This window comes from Macaca nemestrina, chromosome 1 (assembly GCF_043159975.1).
Source record: "Macaca nemestrina isolate mMacNem1 chromosome 1, mMacNem.hap1, whole genome shotgun sequence".
Taxonomy (NCBI): domain Eukaryota; kingdom Metazoa; phylum Chordata; class Mammalia; order Primates; family Cercopithecidae; genus Macaca; species Macaca nemestrina.
The window spans coordinates 78,828,560-78,851,331 of NC_092125.1; the positions used below are offsets into that span (position 1 = coordinate 78,828,560).

Consider the following 22,772-nt stretch of genomic DNA (forward strand, 5'->3'; position numbering starts at 1 on the left):
TTCATTTAGGTTCCTTGGATCTCTATTAATAAACTATATTGGCTACTTTTCTTCATTATTATCATACTATTTAGGTTTTAAAACTGAACCCATTTCTGGTACCTAAAAACAAACCAGGTAAAAGGGTACTTGCAATATGAATATTTGGAAAATTGCGCACTTGCTCAATAAGGGCAGGCAGGAACATATTGTACAACTTCTCCCTTTGGATTTATGCTGTGCATCGCGTGGTAGCTGTCGGAAGGTTTTAGTGGCAATTTATTTCAATAACTTTTTCTTTTTCCATTGTTAGACCTTATATTTTTGTGTTTTATGTTTTTGGAAATAGGTATGTGACTATCTTATCAAATTTATTGACATCTCATTGAAATAAGCTCTGCTAATATCAAATAAAATTGATTTTTTTTTCTTTGTAATTAAGTTGCATTTTGTTGAGGACTTTTAGTTTTGTTGATTTTAAAGAACCAGATAAAATAGTTATTGGCCAGTTTGCAGAAGGATTTAAGTTGAGTACTTAACAATAGAAGATAACGTATTTAGTGGGTTCATTCAGGTACTAGTCACTATATTGAATGATAATGAATGTAAAAGACGTAGTACTTGACAATTTAAAAGCTCACAGTTTCATAGAACATGGCTTAAAAAACATAAGGTAGTTTCATTGTAAGGTTGTAAGTATTATGTAAAAGAATGTTTCAAGTGCAGTAGGAACATAGAGGAGGAGAATCACAGGTCTTCTATGTTTCATAAGCATTCTTTTCCAGCTGTTAAAATATTTTTGTCACTCATAAAAGTAGCGTCACTGACAACATCCACCATTGTACTATTTAATATGAAAAGTCACCTTGAAATGTCAAAACAGGGGAAAGAGGGAGACATTATTGTATAATAATATAATAAAGGAAGTGTACCAGGTCAGAGAAATATTTCCAACAACTAAACTCAGGCAGATTCGTTGCTTGGATCCTTATGAAGTAGGTATTAATTATTATTAATGTATCTTCAGCCATGTTCCTATAGAGATGTAACTGTTCTTTTTTATTTTCATTTTTTATTTCTTTAGAGACAGGGTCTCACTATGTTGCCAGGCTGGAATGCAGTGACTGTTCACAGGTGCAGTCCCACTATTGTTCAACATGGGTGTTTTTACCTGCTCTGTTTCTGACCAGGGCTGGTTCATCCCTCCTTAGGCAACCTGGTGGTCCCCCACTCCCAGGAGGTCACCATATTGTTGCTGAACTTAGTGCAAACACCAGGTCAACATAGTGTACTACAGCCCAGAACTCTTGGGCTCAAGCGGTCCTCTCACCTGCCTCCTGAGTAGCTGGGACCACAGGCAAACACCACTGCAGCCGGCAAAGTAGCTGTTCTTTAAGTTATCCTTTGATGAAAAGACAATGTTGTCACTCTAAAGAGAACTAAAATATCTATGGGAAGAGCTTAAGAGGTCTAGAGAAGGGTTCTTGACTTAGAACTTAAGAACCATGTGCTTTAAGAAATCTGTAACCTTCCATAACTTGATAGTGTTGTTCAGATTTTGTGTGTCCTTACTGTTTTTTCTTTTCTTTCTTTCTTTCTTTAATTTTTTTTTTTTTTTTTTTTTTTTTTTTGAGACAGAATTTCGGTCTTTTTGCCCGGGCTGGAGTACAATGGTGCAATCTCTGCTCACGGCAACCTCTGCCTCCTGGGTTTAAGTGATTCTTCTGCCTCACCCTCCCAAGTAGCTGGGATTACAGGCATGTGCCACCACACCCAGCTAATTTTTTTGTATTTTTAGTAGAGACGGGGTTTCTCCATGTTGGTCAGGCTGGTCTCGAACTCCCAACCTCAGATGATCTGCCCGCCTTGGCCTCCTGAAGTGCTGGGATTACAGGCATGAGCCACCACGCCTGGCAGTTGTTTTTTCATGTATAGTTGTTCTTTCAGCTATTGAGAGAGTAATGCTGAAATCTCTGTAGTTTTGTTTTCACATATTCTTACTTCTGCGTATAAGTTCCACTTACAGTATTATTCTTTGCTTTGAAGAGTCATATGTCTTTTAAATAAATGTAGAGATGGAAGAATGTCTACTGTTTTGTATTTACCCACATATTTTCTAGTTCCAGAGCTCTTTATTCATTTGTGTAGATTCATTTTACCCTCTATGGTTACTTTAATTTCTTTAGCATTTTTTATAGTGTATGTCTGTTGGCAACAAATTCTTTCAGTTTTTGTTAGTCTAAAAATGTCTTTTTTGCCTTTTTTGAGGAATGTTTTCACTAGGTAATAAATTTTGGCTTGCATTTGATTTTTCTGTAGCACTTTAAAAATGTTGTCATCTGACTTCCATTGTTGATTAATGAGAAGTGAGTTGCCATTTGTATTGTTATCCCTATATGTGAACGTGTCATTTTTCCCTGACTCCTTTTAAGGTTTTTGTTTTCCTCTAAGCATGGTTTCAGCAATTTGACAGTGATCTTCTACACTGGGTTGTTTTTTTTTTCTTCCTTGGTATTTATCCTTCTTAGAATTTACAGTTTGGAGGAATTGTATGGCCATTATTACTTCAAGTTCTTTTTTTCCACACTATTTTCTTTTATTCCTTCTCTGGGCCCCATTTATATATGTAACAGTTTATGTGACATTGACCCACCACAGATTGTAGAGACTTTATTTATTTATTTATTTATTTATTTATTTATTTGAGACGGAGTCTCACTCTGTCACCCACGCTGGAGTGCAGTGGCACGATCGGGGCTCACAGCAAACTCCACCTCCTGGGTTCACACCATTCTTCTGCCTCAGCCGCCGGAGTAGCTGGGACTACAGGCATCCGCCACCATGCCCAGCTAAATTTTTGTATTTTTAGTAGAGATGGAGTTTCACCATGTTAGCCAGTATGGTCTCAATCTCCTGACCTCATGATCCACCTGCCTCGGCCTCCCAAAGTGCTGGGATTACAGGCATGAGCCACTACGCCCGGCTGAGGCTTTATTTTTATTCAGTCTTCCTGTGTCTCAGTTGTTAAGGTTGGCTAAATTTTATTAATCTGTCTTCAAGTTCATTGACCCTTTTTTCTTTGCAGTCTACTGTAATTTTATCCAATGAATTTTTCTTTTTAAATATTGTAGTATTTAGTTCTAGAATTGCCATTTGTCTCTTTATGATCATTTTAATTTTTCAGCTAACATTTTCCATATACTTGTTCTTTGTGACCATATTTTCCTTTACTTTAAAAAATGTATTTATAATATCTGCTTTAAAGTTCTGGCCTGTCGATTCCAACTTCTGGATCATCTTGGGGTCTGTTTCTGTTAACTATTGTTTCTCTTGACAATGAATCATATTTGTCTGTTCCTTCATGTGTCTAGTAAGTTTTACTTACATACTGAACATTTTTATTGATACTCTACAGAGACTCTGAATTTAATTATCTTCTGAAGTGTTGATTTTTGCTTTAGCAGACAGTTAATTTGGCTTGACTCAAACTTCAAATTCAGCCTCCTTTTGGTGAACAGGCCAAATACCTACTTCATTAACTTACATTTCTAACTACCTTGTTCTAATGTGTTCCTTAGAGGTTCTCTTGCTTGTACATAGTTTGGGACTTAGCAAAGCACCCGCAATTAATATACAGATTTCATTTTCTTCTTCATGACTTCATTTTTCCCAAGGTTTTCTCTCTTACTTTCCAGTCATATTGTGAGCTCCCAAGCCTATCCTCAGACTCCTTTTTAGCCAATAAAACGATTGCTGTCTGCTTGTATTTAAGTCATACGGAGCAAGGTGGGCCAGAGTTTGCCCCCAGCTCAAAACTATAACAACCCACATTTTACATTGTGAAATTTTTCTTCATTCAGTGATCAACTTCCCTTAAGACTTTGCTTCCTTTTTTGTGGCTCTTCAGAGCCTTCAAACAGTTGTTTTTAATATTTTGTCTACAGATTGTATTTTTGTCTGCTGATAGGTTTAGTTAGATACAAACTATTCTTTGTTGGAAGCAGAACTTTCCTACTCCTTTAATAAAATGACTTTGAGAAACAAAAGTGTGGTTATTGTTTCTAAATTGCAATGACCTGTATTGGTGCTAATATCACTTGGCCAAAGGGTGGTTATGGTATGCAAAATTAGCATATTCCAAAGTCCCGAGAGCAGAGCTGTGACAGGCTTCAAGTCTAATATGTGATCTGACTTTTTAGGAGCATTTGAATATTCAGTCATCAAGCAGATTTAGTGGCTGTCATAAAACATTGCAATTTTTAAAATATATATTTCCAAGGATGTATAGCCAGTGAGTAGAAGAACTCCATTTCAGTCAGTATTAAAGGTGGGGAAAAATCTCTTATTACTCAGGAATTTGAGTCTGGTGCTCCACGGGATGCAGCACTGAAGAGCTAATGAAATCATTATCTCTGATTACTTTGACTGCACTGCACACTCAGGGCAAGCTTTAGGGTCACATTACCACTGCTGCAGAAAGAATGAAGGAATTCACAGTCTACTGGATTAAGTGGAAAACTTGAAGAAAGAATGACAGGATTGGAACTTGTGTTTTCAGATAATGGTAGAAATTAAAATTCATAGACATGCTGTAATTGAGCTAACATAATTTCTTCTATCTAACAGCCTTAGGGTTGAGGTAGTTCTAAATTAAATTCACTGTTTAATCTAGCATGAGCTGAATTGATATTCTTGCCACATTTTCTATTTGAGAATTAAGCTGTTGATCAGGAAAATGAGATCAGCTATCTCAAACTGCACTTCAAAGAGTCCTTCCAAGGAAAGGTTGCCTCCTAAGTGATGCTGTAGCAATTCTAAGGAAACATGTAATTTTTTGAAAATATTTGTTTTGGTGGGTATCTTATATTCAGAATACATAATATATTTAGAATGTATAATATATATAATATAAAATATATGCTGTATATCCTGATTTTTTATTTAAGACATATAAATGTATTGTGTATAAATGATCATGTTTAATGTTGAGAGCTAGGAGATCTTTAAAAAAAATCATTGAGAAACAATTTAAACCTGTATCTCAAAATGTGACATGTTACACCAAGGGTTGGCTAGCTACAGCCTGTAGACCCATGGGTATATTATTTCTCCAGAATCGTTTGCCAATCTCTATGTTACACCATATTTGGTGATGGGGATGCAAAATAGTCAAGGATTCTGCTCCCATGCAGCTTACAATCAAGGGTTTCTCCTTAGGGAATTGGCCATATATAGCTCTTCTTTTTTTTTCTTCCCTCCCTCCCTCTTCCCCCTCCTTCCCCCTCCTTTCCCCCCTCCCCCCTCCCTCCTTCCCTCCCTCCTTCCCTCCCTCCTTCCCTTCCTTCCTTCCCTCCCTCCCTCCCTCCTTCTTTCCTTCCTCTTTCTCTCCTTCCCTCCTCCCCTCCTCCTTCTCACCTTCCTTCCTTCCTTCTTTCCTTCCTTCCTTCCTCCCTCCCTCCCTCATCCTTTCTTTCTAGACTCTGCTAAAATGTAAACGTGTCTGATAAGAATCTTTTAATTGTTCATAAGTTTTTGCCTTTTCTCTTATGTTTACTTTTTAATTTTAAAATAATGATAGCATTGTGTATCTACTGACATTGCTGTGTAACAAATCATCCCAACCTAAGTGGCTTAAACCAAGAACCATTTATGATTTCTCATGAGTCACAGTCAGCTGGGGAGCAGTTGATTAAATCTTGGCTTAACTTGGAGTGACTCTGCTCCATGTATTTCTTATCATCCTTCTGCTGTCAGCCTGGATAAGTCCTTCTTATGGTGATGGCAGAAAGCAAGTTGAGACACAACAAGACCTCTTGAAGTCTAGGTTGGGACTTGCCTACCATCATTTCTAACTCATTTTATTGGCCAAAAAAAAAAAAAAAAAAAAAAAAAATCATGTGACTGAACCCAAAGAGTAGGAAAGTATGTCCCCCCTCAGTGGGAGGGTCCTGGAAAAGTTACATGGCAAAGGGTGTGAAAATTTGGGGTTAATAATACAGTCCATCAAAATGTGGTATAGTATCAATATATAGCCTACAACCAGCATTAGGAGCTGAGTTACATCTCAAGTATTTTAATGCATATTGCTTTTATATGCATCAAAGATCTGGACAGCATGGACTCATTCCTCAGAAGTCATTGTGTAAGGGTACCAGGAGTATGAGGATCCTAAATCCCTTCAATTTAGTTAGTATGTATCAAATGCCTTATCTGTGCCTAACACTATATTAAGTTATGGGGCTTTAGGAGCTTTAAGTCAGCGGTAAACACAGACCATGGACAAGTACTTAGAAGATGGTGTGAGAGTTCTAATAGTTGAAGTATATATTGGGTATATAGGTAGCAACAGAAAAGAGGAATAATTATCTCTGTGAAAAGGCATAGAAAGCTGTGTGGAGGAGATACTCATATTAAATCTTGAAAGATGAATGGCCAGATGCGGTGGCTAATGCCCATGTCTCAGCACTTTGGGAGGCTGAGGTGGGAGGATTGCTTGAGCCCAGGAGTTTGAGAACAGCCTGGCCAACATGATGAGACTCCATCTCTACAAAAAAAAAAAAAATTTTTTTTAAAGTAGCCAGGGGCAGCGGTGCACGCTTGTAGTCCCAGCTACTCAAGAGGCTGAAGTGGGAGGATCACTTGAAGCTGCAGTGAGCAGTGATCATGCCACTGCACCCCTGCCTGGGTGACAGAGCAAGACCCTGTCGCAGAAAAAAAAAAAAAGATACATCTTGAAGGCTGGAGAAGTCAGCATTCCCTGCAGAACAAGTTCAGGTAGAGAAGTACTAGTTGTGGGAAATATAATGGCAGTCTGTTAACTCTTAGAAATTAAGTACTATAATTAAAATCTCTTGTTTCTACCCAGATAATAGAAAAGTCTCCAAGAGCCAGTGAGTAACTTTATATTTTACTCCTCCTTACATTATTTTCATTGCAGTTCTCAAATGTTGGCATGCATCAGAATCGCCTGGAGAACTTGTTGAAACACGGAGTGCTGGACCCTCCCCCCAGAGTTTCATAGTCAGTAGGTCTGGAATAAGACCAGAGAATTTGTATTTTGAACAAGTTCTCAGATGATTCTGATGGTGCTGGTCCAGGGATAACACTGTGAAAACTATTGCTTTATTGAATCCTTCCTGTGTATCTGGTAACCTGTAATGTGCTGAGTGTATAAAGATGAAAAGAAAACATCTCTGTCCTAAAATTGTTTATAATAGGGTGGTGGGAGACAGGCAAGTAAATGTATAATGATAGCACAATGGAAAGCATGCTGTGATACGTGGAAGTACAGGTTGTGGTGAGAATACACCAAAGTGCATCTAACACAGAATGAGGCCAAAAGCTGCAGAGGTGTGTAAGACCCAGCAAAAACCCTTAGTCCTGAGCTGAGTTTTTAAAAATTATCATAAAATAAAACAAAAAGTAGTTACAAATAGAAAAATGACTTTGAATCATGCCTTGCATGAGATTGGTAAATTATTGATTCCTCTTTAATGTTGCCTTTAAGATCAAAATTCTTTAGGAAGCTGTTGGTCCTATAGGTGGGGCAATATAACTCTGCATTATTTTGCAAACAAAAGATATCCTTTCCTTTGTTATTTTGTTTTACTCTTCTTCAGCAATTTTTTAAGATGCCAGAGAAAGATGTTATGTTTATCATGTGCGATTCAACATTTTCACAAAAACTGCTAGAAACTTTATGTATATCAAAATACAGACAAAACTAGACAAGAGCAGGAACAATCACAGCTAGTGAAACAGAGCTGGTTAGGCAGCTTGACCTGGGAATTTAGGTGCTGAGTCCATAGGTGAACAGGATCAGCTATCCATTGCAGTTGTAGGTTAGCGTGAGGCCATGAGACAAAGTGACATCTTTGCCTCCAGAACAACACTGATGCGATGGATAGGTTATGGACCTGGGCAGGACTATAGATAGCTTTCACTTGGACACGATAAACTGGGTGAGGGGGTTGGGCAGGAATGAATTATAGGTATACTTGAGGCAGGCAGCTCATTGGTCAGTTTTTTGAGTTATATGCCCCCAAAATGGAAGCAAGAACATGACAAATGGCTGGGCTAGTTTTGAGAAAGAGATTTACACCCATGAGGTTGTCTTGGCAATAAAGATATTCTGCCTTTTTAATGAAGCAGCCCTGAACTATACTGTCATCACAACCTAAAGAGATAACACCTTTATAAGGAATAATAAGGTTTGTGAGGCTTCTGGCTGTATATTTATTTACAATTTTAAATTGAAAGCATATCCCTAAAGCCATGTAGAATATTTCATTTTATTTTATTTTTTTGAGATGGAGTCCCACTCTGTCACCCAGGCTGGAGTGCACTGACATGATCTTGGCTCACTGCAACTTCCGCCTCCCAGGTTCAAGTGATTCTCCTCCCTCAGCCTCCCAAGTAGCTGCGATTACAGGCATGTGCTGCCACACCGGCTAATTTTTGTGTTTTTAGTAGAGACGGGGTTTCACTATATTGACCAGGCTGGTCCTGACCTCCTGACCTCAAGTGATCTGCCTGCCTTGGCCTCCGAAAGTGCTGGGATTACAGGCGTGAGCCACCATTCCTGGCCTGAATATTTCGTTTTAAGCAATTATACTCTACCTGGTAAAGGGAGCTGAAGTCCAGAAGAAATTATAAATAGAATGCTCAAACTTTAAAAGGATGTAGTGCAATATATTATTATTGAAGAATTGGTAATGATAATTATTTGTGCCCTTTTTACTTGTCCTTTTATAATATAATTTAACAATGAAATCTTGTAAACTTTTTCTTAGCATACATCTGTGGATGGATATACTGAACCGCACATCCAGCCTACCAAGTCAAGTAGCAGACAGAACATCCCCCGGTGTAGAAACTCCATTACATCAGCAACAGATGAACAGCCTCACATTGGAAATTACCGTTTACAAAAAACAATAGGGAAGGGAAATTTTGCCAAAGTCAAATTGGCAAGACACGTTCTAACTGGTAGAGAGGTAAGTTTGCACAATGCCTTTTAATATCTGCCTGGACCTCTCTGGAGTCTTGTTAAAGCTTCCCTATAGCTCATGTTTGGGAGTAAATGACAGTTTCAATATGGTAAACACTGGGGTATGTGTGAATGGAACATTAGTAGGCAGAGGTTTATCATGGCATAAAGGTTGACCTTTTAATATTTAGAAAAGAATCATCATATTAGCATCTTATCAATCAGGTGTGCTGCAGATGAGCTTTCCTCAGATGTTGACTTTCATTATATGATTTCTGTGAACATTTCTGATTTCCATTGCTGCCCAATCCTCAGGAACAAAAGTTCTTGCTGCTTGAGATAAGTTAGGTATGAATACGTAGAAAGTCACCTGCTAATTTGTATGTATTTAGAGACTACATTGAACAAGTACTTCTGTGTGGGTGGTTTTCTCAGGTAATAAGATAATTGGATTTCTAAAATCTCATGTGTTTTAACTTATATGTATTTATATAGTAAGGATTTATATACTTGCATATATGTACATTGTGTATATATATCTGTATGCTAGGGTTAAAGACTTTATTTTAATAAACGTGTAACATTTTGTATTACATAATGTTTACTAGATCTGATTAGGACATTATATAAAAAAAAATCTTAATCAGGCCCAATGCAGTGGCTCATGCCTGCAATCCCAGCACCTTGGGAGGCTGAGGCGGGCATAATTGCTTGAGGCCAGGAGTTCAAGACCAGCCTGGGCAACATGGCAAAACCCCGGCTCTACAAAAAATACAAAAATTAGCTAGGCATGGTAGTGTGCAACTGTAGTCCCAGCTACTTGGGAGCTTGAGGTGAGGGTCACTTGAGCCCGGGAGGTCAAGGCTGCAGCGAACTGTGATAGCGCCACTGCACTCCAGCCTTAGCAACAGAATGAGATCCTGCCTCAAAAAAAAAAAAAAAAAAAAAACTCAATAAAAATATTTTTAATAAATTTTCACTTTGCTCTATATATCATATTATTGTCGTTTCCCATTGAATTTGGTTCCTTCTGTCTATTCTGACCCTAGGAGCCATTCAGAGACAGAGAATACTGGGCAGAGCCTTAGATATTCAGGTCCGTTTTGTCAGTTTGCTCTAAGTGAGCTTGGATATCCAATCTCTCTACCAGCAGAATTGTTTTATTCACATAATATTTAACTTACTGCAAGTTTACAAGCCACTTCCCCCCTATAATTGTTGCTTATCAAGATCATGAGTAAAAGGTTAAGATACAGGATGATTTTTACTTTAAAGAAGGAAACTTAGAAGAAATAGCAACGCTTTCATTTCATTGGCTCAGGATCAAAAGATTAAGGACTTGGGTCAATGGAGTATATTCTAAGGCTGCCAAATTATCAAAATGTTACTATCTGATTATGTGAATACCTAAAAAGAGCGAAATGATATCTAGTTAGGAATGAAACAAAAGTTGGGTTTTTTATAAGTTTTATTAATTAAAATATGCATTTTTCAAACAGAGTTTAATGATTCTTTTTTTTTTAGGTTGCTGTGAAAATAATAGACAAAACTCAGCTAAATCCTACCAGTCTACAAAAGGTATTTAATTAATTTAATAAGTAATTAGAATGTGAGTTTATCATTAATATATGATGTTCTGTAAAATCATTCTAAATTTTCTGTTAGCTGCAATTCTACATTTCATCAATATGTGAAGAAAAGACATGATATAAAATGTAATGTTTATGACTTACCAAGTAGTTGCTTGAAAACTATCTAATACTTAAATACATGTACCATATGAAAGAAATTTATCTCTTCTATTCAATAGAATAAAACCTTGTATCATACATATTCAGGATTTGAAATATTCAAGTATTTTGAAGTATTTTCACGTATTCAGAATTGACCTCTGAAAATTAGATTTATATTAAATGAATAATCCACTTACTGATAGTATCTGGTGTCTTAGCTGTTATATAAAATGACAAATGGTGGCCTAAGCCGTTTAAACTTTTGTGAATTTTCAGATGAAGTCCAGAGACCTTGCTGGTAAGCTTTTTAATTAAAAATCTAGTTAGAAGTTAATATTGTTCATAGGTGAGTTTCCTTTTATTGCTTCATTTGCTCTTCTTCCTTCTTCCACAAGAACTACTAGTCTTTCAGATAGCTCACAGTAAAAAATAAGAATGTTTCTTTAAAGGATGAAAATATGAAACAACATAGAGAGAAAAGAAAGCAGTTAGGACGGAGATTGCCTTAGCAAACCAAAGCTATTTCATGTTACTTCATTAATTACTTAAATGAGAAAATTTTCTCAGATGTGCATTTTAGTACTTTAAAAATGAAACGAATGTTTTAACATTTATGCCATATATGATAGGTTTGTATAGAGTGAGAGAATGTACATTGTGACTTTTATTAGAATATAATGGGACCATTGTCACATATGTAATTTTAACACAAACGACTTTGAATTGCTAAAACAGAAAGAATCTTACAAGAAATTGTTAGTATGCTGTGCTTACATCTGCTATGATTGTAGCATTAGATTAAAAATCTAGGTTTGTGTTATTCAAACTTTCTTCTCATTTGGCTCAGTCCCAGATTTCTTCTTAGAGCTCTGCCTTTGTACTTATCGGAGATTCTTTTGAAAATTTGACAACCAGTTTAACTTTTCATAACACTGATATTTCTGCCCAGTAAGAACATGAAAACTTTGCTGGGTTCTATTTTTTCCGTGAATGTGAGATAATGTATTCTAAGTTTCTTCTGGGAGAAAGTCTCTTCTTCTAGCATCAGTCTTTTTGCTAACCGTGATGCATTTGTGTAAGTGACAAAAAGACATCTTCCCTGGACCAATTAACTACGCAAAGATGCTGTTTTTTACTGGGCTGGAACCACAGTGGGATATGTCTTTGCCCACCCGTGTGCTGGGAACCCATTTAAAATGCACAGACTTTGTAACTGTACACAGTGTCCCTGTCCGTGGCTCACCTAGCTTTTCTACTTTTCCTGTATTTAGCTGTGGATTACCCTAGCAAATTGAGTGATTTTAAGTGGCATCTAGAACTACTCAGGCCTGTTGTGCTAGCTGGAATACACAGTAATGCGGCTCCTACTCTGTCTTTTCCAAGGTTGTATAAACAAAGTTGTACTTACTGAAACATATGAACATGAGACTGAATGTTGCTTTCTTTATCTGAATAACTAAAATGTATACTTCTTGATGATAAGTAATTTCTGTCATATAGTCTACTAATCTTGTTGATAAAGTATTGCTTTTCCAAATAGGCATATAAAAAATGATACAATTTTGTTTTCTTTAACCTGTGAAAATAAAAATAAAGATGAAGACTCACTAAATGTAGCCAGTACACTGTGTGTGTGTGATTGTTTTTTAAGTGATTTACATGTATGTTCATAGATTTGCTTTCTTTTAGAAGTTCTGAAGAAAAAACAGATCAAGTCTTCATTAACTCTCATGTGTTTAGAACATTCAGCATTTGACCTTTCCCATTTAGGCAGTGGCATCTCCCAGTCAGTCATACCTAAAAAGTAATGGAATGTAAAACAATCCATTTTTCCCTAGCATTGGAAAAGATAGTAAAATTTGCTTCCATGTCTTAGGTATACTCATTAAAAGGCAGGTAATTATCGCACATTTATATGAAATAAGGATTCATTGTAATCTCACTTCTAGAAGTGTTTGGGTAAATTTGTTCTGTTTTGATCTGAATTTAAGCTGATCCCTCTCCTTTACCCTCTTCTGTGTATCAGATATTTATAGGAATTATTGCCTTCCTTTGCAAACATCAATGATAAATAAAATAATCTAAAGTTGATACACCAACTGCTTAACACTGCCAAAATACAAAGCTCTTAAACGCGTTTGGTTTTTGGAATTGTTAAGTATCTTTGGCTTCAATATTGTTCCCATAATATGCTCATATTATTTGTATTACATATTTTGAATTAATGGAATCCAATTTAATTAGTTTTCATAGTTACAAAGTATTTAAGGTAGATGCTATTTTTAGTTCTTCCTCTTCAAAGCATTAGTTCTGCCTCATATAATAATGTATTTTAGAAGAGGGTCCATGAACCATACTAGTGATTCCTGGGTTTTGTTTGTTTGTTTGTTTATTTGTTTTGAGACGGAGTCTCTCTCTGTCGCCTAGGCTGGAGTGCAGTGGCGCTATCTTGGCTCACTGCAACCTCCACCTCCCAAGCTCAAGCGATTCTCCTGCCTCAGCCTCCTGAGTAGCTGGGACTGCAGGCACACGCACCACACCCGGCTAATTTTTTTTTTTTTTTTTTTTTTTTTAAATAGAGACGGGGATTCACCATGTTGGCCAGGATGGTCTCAGTCTCCTGACCTCGTGGTCTACCCACCTTGGCCTCCCAAAGTGTTGGGATTACAGGCATGAGCCACCACACCCAGCCTCCTGGGGTTCTTTTAAGCAGCCTACTAATGTTGAAGGAAAAGCAAAATAATGAAACAATATTTTTCATAGTTCATAAATTTGAAATGTTGTAGGATCATTTTCTCAGAGATATCACTAGTTTTGAAACTCAGACACATCAATTTATGCAAAGATGGCAAAGTTTGTGTCAAGTCTGTCTCAGCTTATAGTCACCAGGGTGCAGTTAATCTCTGCTAACATTTTTGTATCTTCCGTGTATTACTTATTAATTTACATTTTCCATTGTTTTACTGTGTTATTTTATGTTCCAGATTCACAAAAGTGGCTAAGTAGTTCAGAAGTGATTTCCTAACTAGTAAAATCTGTAATGAAAATAAAAACAAGACTTACTACAACTCAGAATTATGTCATTATATAATAGATGACTGCTGCATTAAAGTTTTATAGAATGTGAATCGCTTTGCTAGGACAGTGATTTTACACAAACAGGAAAAGGGTAAAAAATTTAAATTATTGAATTCTGAAAATTAGACTTTATTAAATGAATTATCAATTTACCACTCATGTCTGGTGTGTTACTTGTTATATAAAATGTTGTCAAATGGTGGCCTAAGCCATTTAAACTTTTGTGAGTTTTTGAATAAAGCTCAGAGACCTCTCTGGTAAGCTGATTAAGTTTTCCAGAATATCTGCAAAATAATCTTTGTCATGTTGAAGAATATCATAACGAAAGGTAGAGAGGAGAACACAACCATGGGAGCAATATTCAGAATTCAATATGTTTTAGCAAATTATCAGAAACCAAACTTGTAAAACCAATCACAAAATTATTGACAAATATTTTTATCAAGGAGCGAGCAGAAGAAGTGCTTTGGAAGTATTCCTTAACAAATGTTACTATTGGACATATATTGAAATATCAGCTACTCTCACATATACATGCTATATAGCATATTTCACTTTATAGCTGAACAAAACCACTTATGTGCTGAGTAATTCTTTCATACAGTTCTTGTCACGTGTGTGGATCATTTGAAGGAACAATTTGGCTAGTTCTTACGTGGGCCAACAAAAACATAAGTGATAAGAGAATTATTATTTTGTGAAATGGTATGTAGACTGCATATCTTTTAATCAATAATGATGAAATACCCCTAGAGCTTTTTTGAAATTTAAAGGTGGGGATATTCTGCAAGGAATAATACTACCATGTGAATAAATAAGATTATGCCTAATGCCCAGTTACCCACTGTTTCCTTCTCCATGAAATTAGCGGTCGGCAAGATGCTTTTAATTTTGATTTGGTTTCGGACAAAATACTGAAAACAGGGTTTAACATAAAATCATATGAAGAATCGGTGGGAAGTATACTTTTCACGCTGAAATATGGGGATTTTGAGGGAAAAGGTCTTTAAACAAGTGTTTTAAAGGTGATACCAGTAATATTAATATCTGGCTAAAATACCAACAGTTTAAATGTTGAGGATGTGATCATCAGATTTGCTGAGAAAAAACAAACGGTGCAGTTTAGTGACTAAAAATCTGACTTTTCTAAACCTTGTTAGCCTTCTTTAATTACTGGAGAAAGGGCTCAATGACATATAATTGGGCATTTTTAACATACAGATGTGCATCCAAATATGAAGAATATCTTCCAGAGCAAGCATATCCAAAGAGTATATCAAAAATCTGTTTGCTAATATCCCTCAAATTAAAACTTCCAGTCTTTCAGATTTTGGGTTTAATAAGCTTGACAACCTAGAATTTGACAGCCATACATAATCTTCAGGGAGGAATATCTCTTTAAGGTTAGATTCAGTAATCACTCTGAATGTCTTGAGAATTATTTGAAACATTACCTAATGCTTATTCATTTTCCCAATCTATGACTGTGACTTGGGAATTTTCAGTCTTGCTGATTTTATTTCTTATATCTCTTTTGAAAATATCTGCTTTTATCTTTCTCCATCATGACCAGTTTAGACAAAGTCACTATTATCTTCTTGTAGCCTTCTAACTGCATCCACTTTATGTACGTATGTACGTACACACACACACACACACACACACACACACACACAGAGAGAGAGTTTAAAATGTAATACATAGAGTTTAAAAGTCGTCAAGGATGCAAAATACGTCTTTGAATATGCTATCTCTTTGTTTAAACTTTCAGATGGCATTTTATTGTTTGTAGTCCAAAAATCAAATTTGTTAACATGGTATAAAGGTCCTACCTTCGTTTTCTACCTCATGGACCATGAACTCCCCATAGCTTCTCTTTACTCTCCTCTTCCCCAACTCCTGCAGCTTTAGTGATTTTCATCTGCTCCTATTCATACTCTATTCCAGTTACCAGGCCTTTGCAACTTTCTCCCACCTTCTGGGTAAGGCTTATCTCCCCTCTTCCCTTAATTAGTCCTTACTCTTTCCTCCCATTTCAGCCTGGAGTTACTTCTTCAGGGAAACCTTTCCTATTCCTCTGACAGTGTTAAATCCACTTAACCTCCATAAAATCAAGCACTCATAACCAAGTTATTTATAAATAATCACTTCCATTTTTATTTGTTTTAGTTTTGGTAGTCATTTTGTTGATTTGTTTGTTGACGCTTTTTGTTTCTGATGTTTTTGGTTTAATGCCTGTATTCTGCCTCTAACTCCGAAAACCTCTATCCTAATTGCTTGGTTTTTAATAGCTGCAAAGCATCCATTTCTGTGTTCTCAAGAAGCTACTTAAGATATACTGAAATCAATGTGGAAGAATTTTCTCTTGAGGGAAATGAAGGAGGCTTAGACTATTTAAGTCACCTATGAAGTTTAGACTAACCATCTGGCTGTTTTAAAAGTCACAGTCTTTTTTCTTATTTAGTTATTTTAAGAGTCATATTTTCATGTTTTTCTAAGCTTGGCAGTTTGTTGATATAATAAATTAGTCTATTTTTAATTTTTGGATAGGGACTTCAAAATGTCTTTCCCATTTTAAAAAAGTTGCTTTCTCATGATATTTATTTATTACACTAAAATGTTTTATTCTAATCTTGTTTTTAAAGAAATAAAACATCACAGCTACAGTTGAAGCCCCATGTGTCATTTCTTGGTTCCAGTCTTGTCTTTTCCTACCTAGAAATAACTACTATTCTGAATTTGGTCTTTCTTATTCCCATTCAAATTTTTAAAAACTTTTTTTTACATATGATTGTACTTAAAATATAGTATATTTGTTATTTTAAAATGTCCTATCTTTCTGTAACCGGATTTTTTCATTTAACATTGTCTTATAGTTTATTCATGCTAGTTATATAGTCTTATTCTTTCTTTCTTCCTTTTTTTTTGAGACAGCGTTTCACTCTTGTTGCACAGCCTGGAGTGCAATGGCGTGATCTTGGCTTACTGCAGCCTCCACCTCCTGGGTTCAGGTGATTCTTCTGTCTCAGCCTCCCAAGTAGCTGGGATTACAGGCACCCGCCACCAAGCCCAGCTAATTTTGTGTATTTTTAGTAAAGACAGGGTTTCACTATGTTGGCCAGGCAGGTCTTGAACTCCTGACCTCAGGTGATCCACCTGCCTCGGCCTCCCAAAGTGCTGGAATTACAGGCGTGAGCCACCATGCTTGACCTTGTTCATTTATTTTTTATTGCTATTGTTGGATCCCATTGTATGAATATGCCATGCATGGTTTATCCATTTTCTCCTTAATATACCACATCTATTTATTTTCCTGTTAGTGGATTTTATTGTTCTATGTTTGTATTTTATTTTGTTTTTCGAGTTAGTTAACTATTTGTTTTTACTATACAGATAATGAATGACCATTATTGTGTATATCTTTTTGAGAAGATATATAGAGGGATGTCTCTCTCCAAGTAGAGTCGCTGGGTTGAAGGGCATGCATAACCTCAACTTTACTAGATAATGTCAAATTGCTCTCCAATGTAGCTGTACCAATTTTTACTTAAGCCAGCACTGTATGAGATTTACTATTGCTCCACATTCTTGTCAACACTTTATATTACCATGTTTTAAAACTTTTGCCAACGTTATGGGTGTGAAGTTGTATCTAGTTTTAATTTTAATTTCCATGATTTCTAATGAAATTGGCCATCTTTTCAAATTTAGGCTACTTTTAATATCTTCTTTCTGAAATTATTTAACTTCATATCTCCAACAATTACTTTTACTGAGCACTGATTTATACCCAAAGCTGTGCAGGACCTTAGGAGAGATTCTAGTAATATGAAATTGGTACTGGTTTATAAGAAATTATAAGATTTATAATCTTCTTATAAGAATCTTATAATCTACCTATGTGAAGACAAAACTTTGGGAAACTGACACAGGCTATCATTTATAGGGTATTTCCTTCTATTACTTTGCAATAAATAATTGGTTGCAAGTTATCAACTTTATAAAGAAATACTGAATAATTATTTTACTGTTGTAGTTATAAATCACCTAATATGTATTCATTTAATTATATTCAGATGTCTTTCTGTGCTGCGATTTCATAGGAAGACCTTAAGAAGTTAGCTTAAATTGTTATAGTGCTGCTAGCAATAATTTTACAAAATACTTGACATCCCAATGAGATGTCTAAGAGCTAAAAAAGAACTGACATGATGATCCTAGAATTTAAAAAGCTGAAAGTTTAATCTGTAGGATTGTTAACGTAGATAATATATATATACATATATACACATAATCCCTCAATAAATGGCACTTCTGAGATAGTCTAGACAAGGACCTAGCAGTCTCTTGGAACTGCATGTCACCTTCAGGGTAAAGCCACGCCCATACTTCATATTAATAGGCCAGTAAACTGTCAAAGATACAGATAGAAGTTTTACAAAGATTGCAGTGAAGACAAAGAAGGGTTCCTAACCCTCCTAAAACCCAAATCAGAGCACAATCCTTGAAAGGTGAAGAAGGCTGTGTTGTAAGGCACAGGAACTGTGTGCCAGCCTTCTCCTAGCCCAGTTTACTGTGACTCTGAAGACAGCCTGGAATAGCTCTCTCAGGAGGAACGAGCTCAACCATTGCCTTTGTCAAGCTCCCAATGACCACAGTGTTCTCCTTCTGCCTCAAGATCAAGCAAGCCATGCAGAAGTCCTGTAACATTGAGGAGATCAAGGGCAACTTTATCAGACTGGTGAGCAGGTCTGATGGAGAGAAGACTATGTGCATTTGACTGGCCCCTGACTGTGACACTTTGGGTGTAACTGGAATGATGATTGTTTAAGCCATGTCCAGTTGGCTAGTTCTAAAAATGGCAGAATTTTTCTCATCACAAAAAGAGTACTAGCAGAAGAATGGAAGAGATAGGAAGGAACAAAGAGCAGTTGAGAAGAGACAAGGAAAATGCACATAATTGAGGCAAATGTTGACTGACACTAATGGGGTTTGGCTATTCCTGACCTAAGCTCTAGCCAGGAAAGACCCAATTGAAAAGTCAATATCTCCAAAGAATTGAAGATTGTTTACTAACTTTAGTTATCTGGAACAAGGCCAAGAACCAAGAAGGAAACAATAAAGGCCTCTGAACAACTAGAATAGCTGTGATATAGAAGACGTATCTCGGGCCTTCACTCCTGACTTATTTTCCTAATTTAACACACAATTCTAGCAAACTCTGGCCTTAATTTCCAGCCTACAGCAAACCTGAAACAGTCAATTCGAAGGGGAATAGTAAATTCAGAGCTCTTTTACTAAATTTACATTTGCTAGCAACATTGTGTGACATCACAGTTTGAAAATGAGAAAGAAAAAGAACTGAAAATTAACATCAGAAACTCAAATAGTAGCATGGCACTACTATTCTTAAAAATACCTCTATTTTTTGTACTTGTACCTGGAGCATATGACATATACAGTAATTAACTTTTTAAAGAATAACTCTCTGTTTCAAACCTCTTTTCATAGTCTAAATGCCCATTTAACTCTCTCCACTGACCCAAAGAAGTGTGAAGATTGGCACCTTGCTGATGAGGATCTGCCCTGGGTTAAAAGATCACATATGTATATGTGGCTCTTCCTCTCCCTCTCCCTGCTGCCTTTTGCCTCATGCAGCTCATGCAGAAAACTCTACCATTAGCTTCAGTCTCTTTCTTTCATGCATCCAACTGGAAAATAAAGAGTTAGGCAGGGGTTGCGGGGAGTCCTGGAGAGGAAGAGATATCTTAGACATTTGCTGAAGCCATGTGATACTTTTCAATTGGCCAAAATTCTCTAGATTTGGAGGGTTATCATATTAGTCTGCTAGTAGGACCATCACAAAATACCACAGACTGGGTGACTTAACAGAAATTTTCTCACCTTTCTAGAGTCTGGAAATTCAAGATGAAGGTGTAGGCAGGTTTGGTTTCTCCTGAGGTCTTTCTCCTTGGCCTGCACTTGACTAGTTCATCCCTGACATTTCTTCCTCTTTTTAGGACACCAGTCATATTGGATTGGAACCCCACCCTTCTGACCTTACTTAACCTTAATTAGCTCCTTGAAGTCCCTGTCTCCAAGTATAGTCACACTGGGCATTAGGGATTCCACATATGAATTTGCGGGGAACACAGTTCATTTCATAACAGAGATCGAAATCCAGCTGACAATTCAAGTGTTTCTTTGGGACGAGAGATGATTGATGGGGTAGGAATCTGGTATTCCATTATCCTTACTCAGTATACCATGTAAAACATCCTGATGCTCCTTCTAACAGCAACCATTCTTCGACAACTGTCTATCATTTTTAGTCAACACACACCCAAACCCACACACATCTTATTGTTATCGCTTATGTTTTTTTCTCTCTCTTTGTCCAAAACTGCTGAAGGAGAGGAAACTAAGGATTGAACAATGTACTCAAGACATATTTGAGATATAGGAACCCAATGGCTGTGTATTGTTGTTTTAATTGGAATTAAAAATTCCAGTTAAAGTTATGATTAGAACTTTGGCCCTGCCTACAACTCTTTTTCTTGCTTCTTCTCCGGATGGAAGTGGAGTGGCCTTCTGTTTAGGTGCTGTTTTTGTTGTGGATGCCCCAGTTTTCACAAAATGATTTTAATCCTATCCCTCAGCTCATGTCTGTTCTTTGTAGAACGGAATAACTACATTCCAGGTACTAGTCAGGGATTAAATTTATTAACTCATTGCAGTCAAAAGCCCAACTTATGAAATAATTAAATAAACAAAAAAAACACCCCAATGCTTTTGGAGGAATACCTGAAGAATATGCTGCCAGTCTGTTTCTTTAGATTAGTAGTTCTGAAACATGGAGCTGCCAGGAAACATCAGTATGTTTCTGTTAGTTTTGAGATATGTCCCAGCTGATTCTAAGAGAAAACTACCAAATTTGCCAGTAATTTCATAAAAAGTAACTAGAGTCAATTCAAGATTATTCATATGACAGTGTTGTCTTCGGTATTCTGTAATGTGATGTGCTTTGTCAAGACAAGAGAAAGAAGAGGAGTTAGAATCCAGAAACCAACATGGCTTATTCATGTGGCTTAATGGGCCACACTTCCTAGTACACAGGAAGTGCCTGTGCCAATTAGAGTAAAAGTAAAAGCCCTCTTTCATAGTGTAGTAAGGAACTGTTAATTGAAAAAAGCAGGTTAAAGTGAGGAATTATTAAAAGTTATATAAACATTTAACACTTCAGTTGTACACACAAATGTATATGCATTGATTAATCTTTTCATGTAGGGCCAAAGCTTTTTTCTTTTTTCTTTTCTTTTCTTTTTTTTTTTTTTTTAGTTTGGGTCTGCCAGTTATCATTCTGCTTTATTTACCTTGTACAGATCACACTCATAAGTTCATAATACACTTCCTACTGTTTCCAGTTTTGTTTTGTTTTAATTAATGAGAGAATTGAATGACACTCAGGCAGCAATTAGGGCAGAAGCCTAGATTTTTTTCCAATCTTTTACATTTATCTTGCCTACACCTAGTTGGACAGCAGTCTAGCAACTTTTATCTAGTCTTTCCGAAGTATTCAGTTTGGTTTGTTTTGTCAAACAACAAATGTGTACTTCATTGGTTTATGTAAAATTTGTATTGGACAGACTTTGAGGCAACCCTCATGATACCTGCCTTCTGATGTTCACACTTTTGCATTATCCCTTCCCCTTGATTGTGAACAGGACCTATAACTGACTTGCTTCTAACCAATGTGATAGGGAAAAGGTGATGGAATTTCACTCTCATGATTATATTATATTATGTAAGACTGTCTTGCTAGCAGACTTGTTCTAGAGACTATACTTGCTGGCTTAAGAAAGTAAATAGCCATGTTGGAGAAGTCCACTTGGCAAGGACCTATGGACAGTCTCTTAATAGGTAAGGGTGGCCCCTAGCTAACAGCCACCAAGAAGCCAGGGTCCTCAGTACTAACAGCTAAAAAGAAATGAATTCTGCCAGTAACCTGGGTTAGCTCAGAAATAGATTCTTCCCTAGTCAAATATCCAGATGAGAACCATCCTGGACAACACCTTGATTGCAGCCTTATGAGACCTGAGCAGAGGACCCAGTTAAGTCTTGCTTGGATTACTGAGCCACAGAAACTGCAAGGCAACAAATGTGTGTTGTAAATTGCTAGGGTGTGGTACTTTGTTACTCATCAATAGGAAACTAATATATTAAAGTATCTATTTCCAGTAGTAACTGCAACTGGCAAACATATTTGGGACCTAGATAATCTCTGGTAAGCATGATACTCAGCTGCTTGCAGTGTCAGGCTGCAGGGAACACCACTAGCCAAGAGCATTATGGGTGCACAGATATCACTCACTGTGTGTTGCAGAGGAAATGTAGAGAAAAGGTTGGCAGGTTAGTTCAGTAGAGGCCAGTTACAAAGATGTCTGATACACTGAAGTGCTGAGTTGTGATTTTTTAAGTCATTTCCTACAGCTGAACAAATAAGTAAAATTTTAACAAGAAAACAAGAATAGATGAGGAAAGTAGAAGTGGTAATTCATTTAGATATTGTATATGAGTGTAGGAGGGCAAGATTGATGCCAGGGACTTTTCTGTTAGCGATATATAATAGCGATAATACAAATAAATTACAAATGAAACATAATAGTGCTACTTATTATATATATATATATATTTTTTTTTTTTTTTGAGACGGAGTCTTGCTCTGTCACCCAGGCTGGAGTGCAGTGGCCGGATCTCAGCTCACTGCAAGCTCCGCCTCCCGGGTTTACGCCATTCTCCTGCCTCAGCCTCCCGAGTAGCTGGGACTACAGGCGCCCGCCACCTCGCCCGGCTATTTTTTTTGTATTTTTTAGTAGAGACGGGGTTTCACCGTGTTAGCTGGGATCGTCTCTCGATCTCCTGACCTCGTGATCCGCCCGTCTCGGCCTCCCAAAGTGCTGGGATTACAGGCTTGAGCCACCGCGCCCGGCCAA

At 36.8% G+C, this 22,772-nt stretch overlaps 1 protein-coding gene across 5 annotated transcripts in view; it reads left to right on the top strand.

Moving 5' to 3' along the window:
• LOC105493485 (microtubule affinity regulating kinase 1) overlaps positions 1 to 22,772 on the top strand; it is a 143,022-nt gene that overhangs the window by 48,599 nt on the left and 71,651 nt on the right. For all 5 annotated transcript variants that reach the window (XM_011761160.3, XM_011761162.3, XM_011761161.3 and 2 more), the window contains exons 2-3: positions 8,772 to 8,975; positions 10,493 to 10,546. In XM_011761160.3, the coding sequence (XP_011759462.1) occupies positions 8,772 to 8,975; positions 10,493 to 10,546 (258 nt within the window). The remainder of the gene's footprint in view (positions 1 to 8,771; positions 8,976 to 10,492; positions 10,547 to 22,772) is intronic.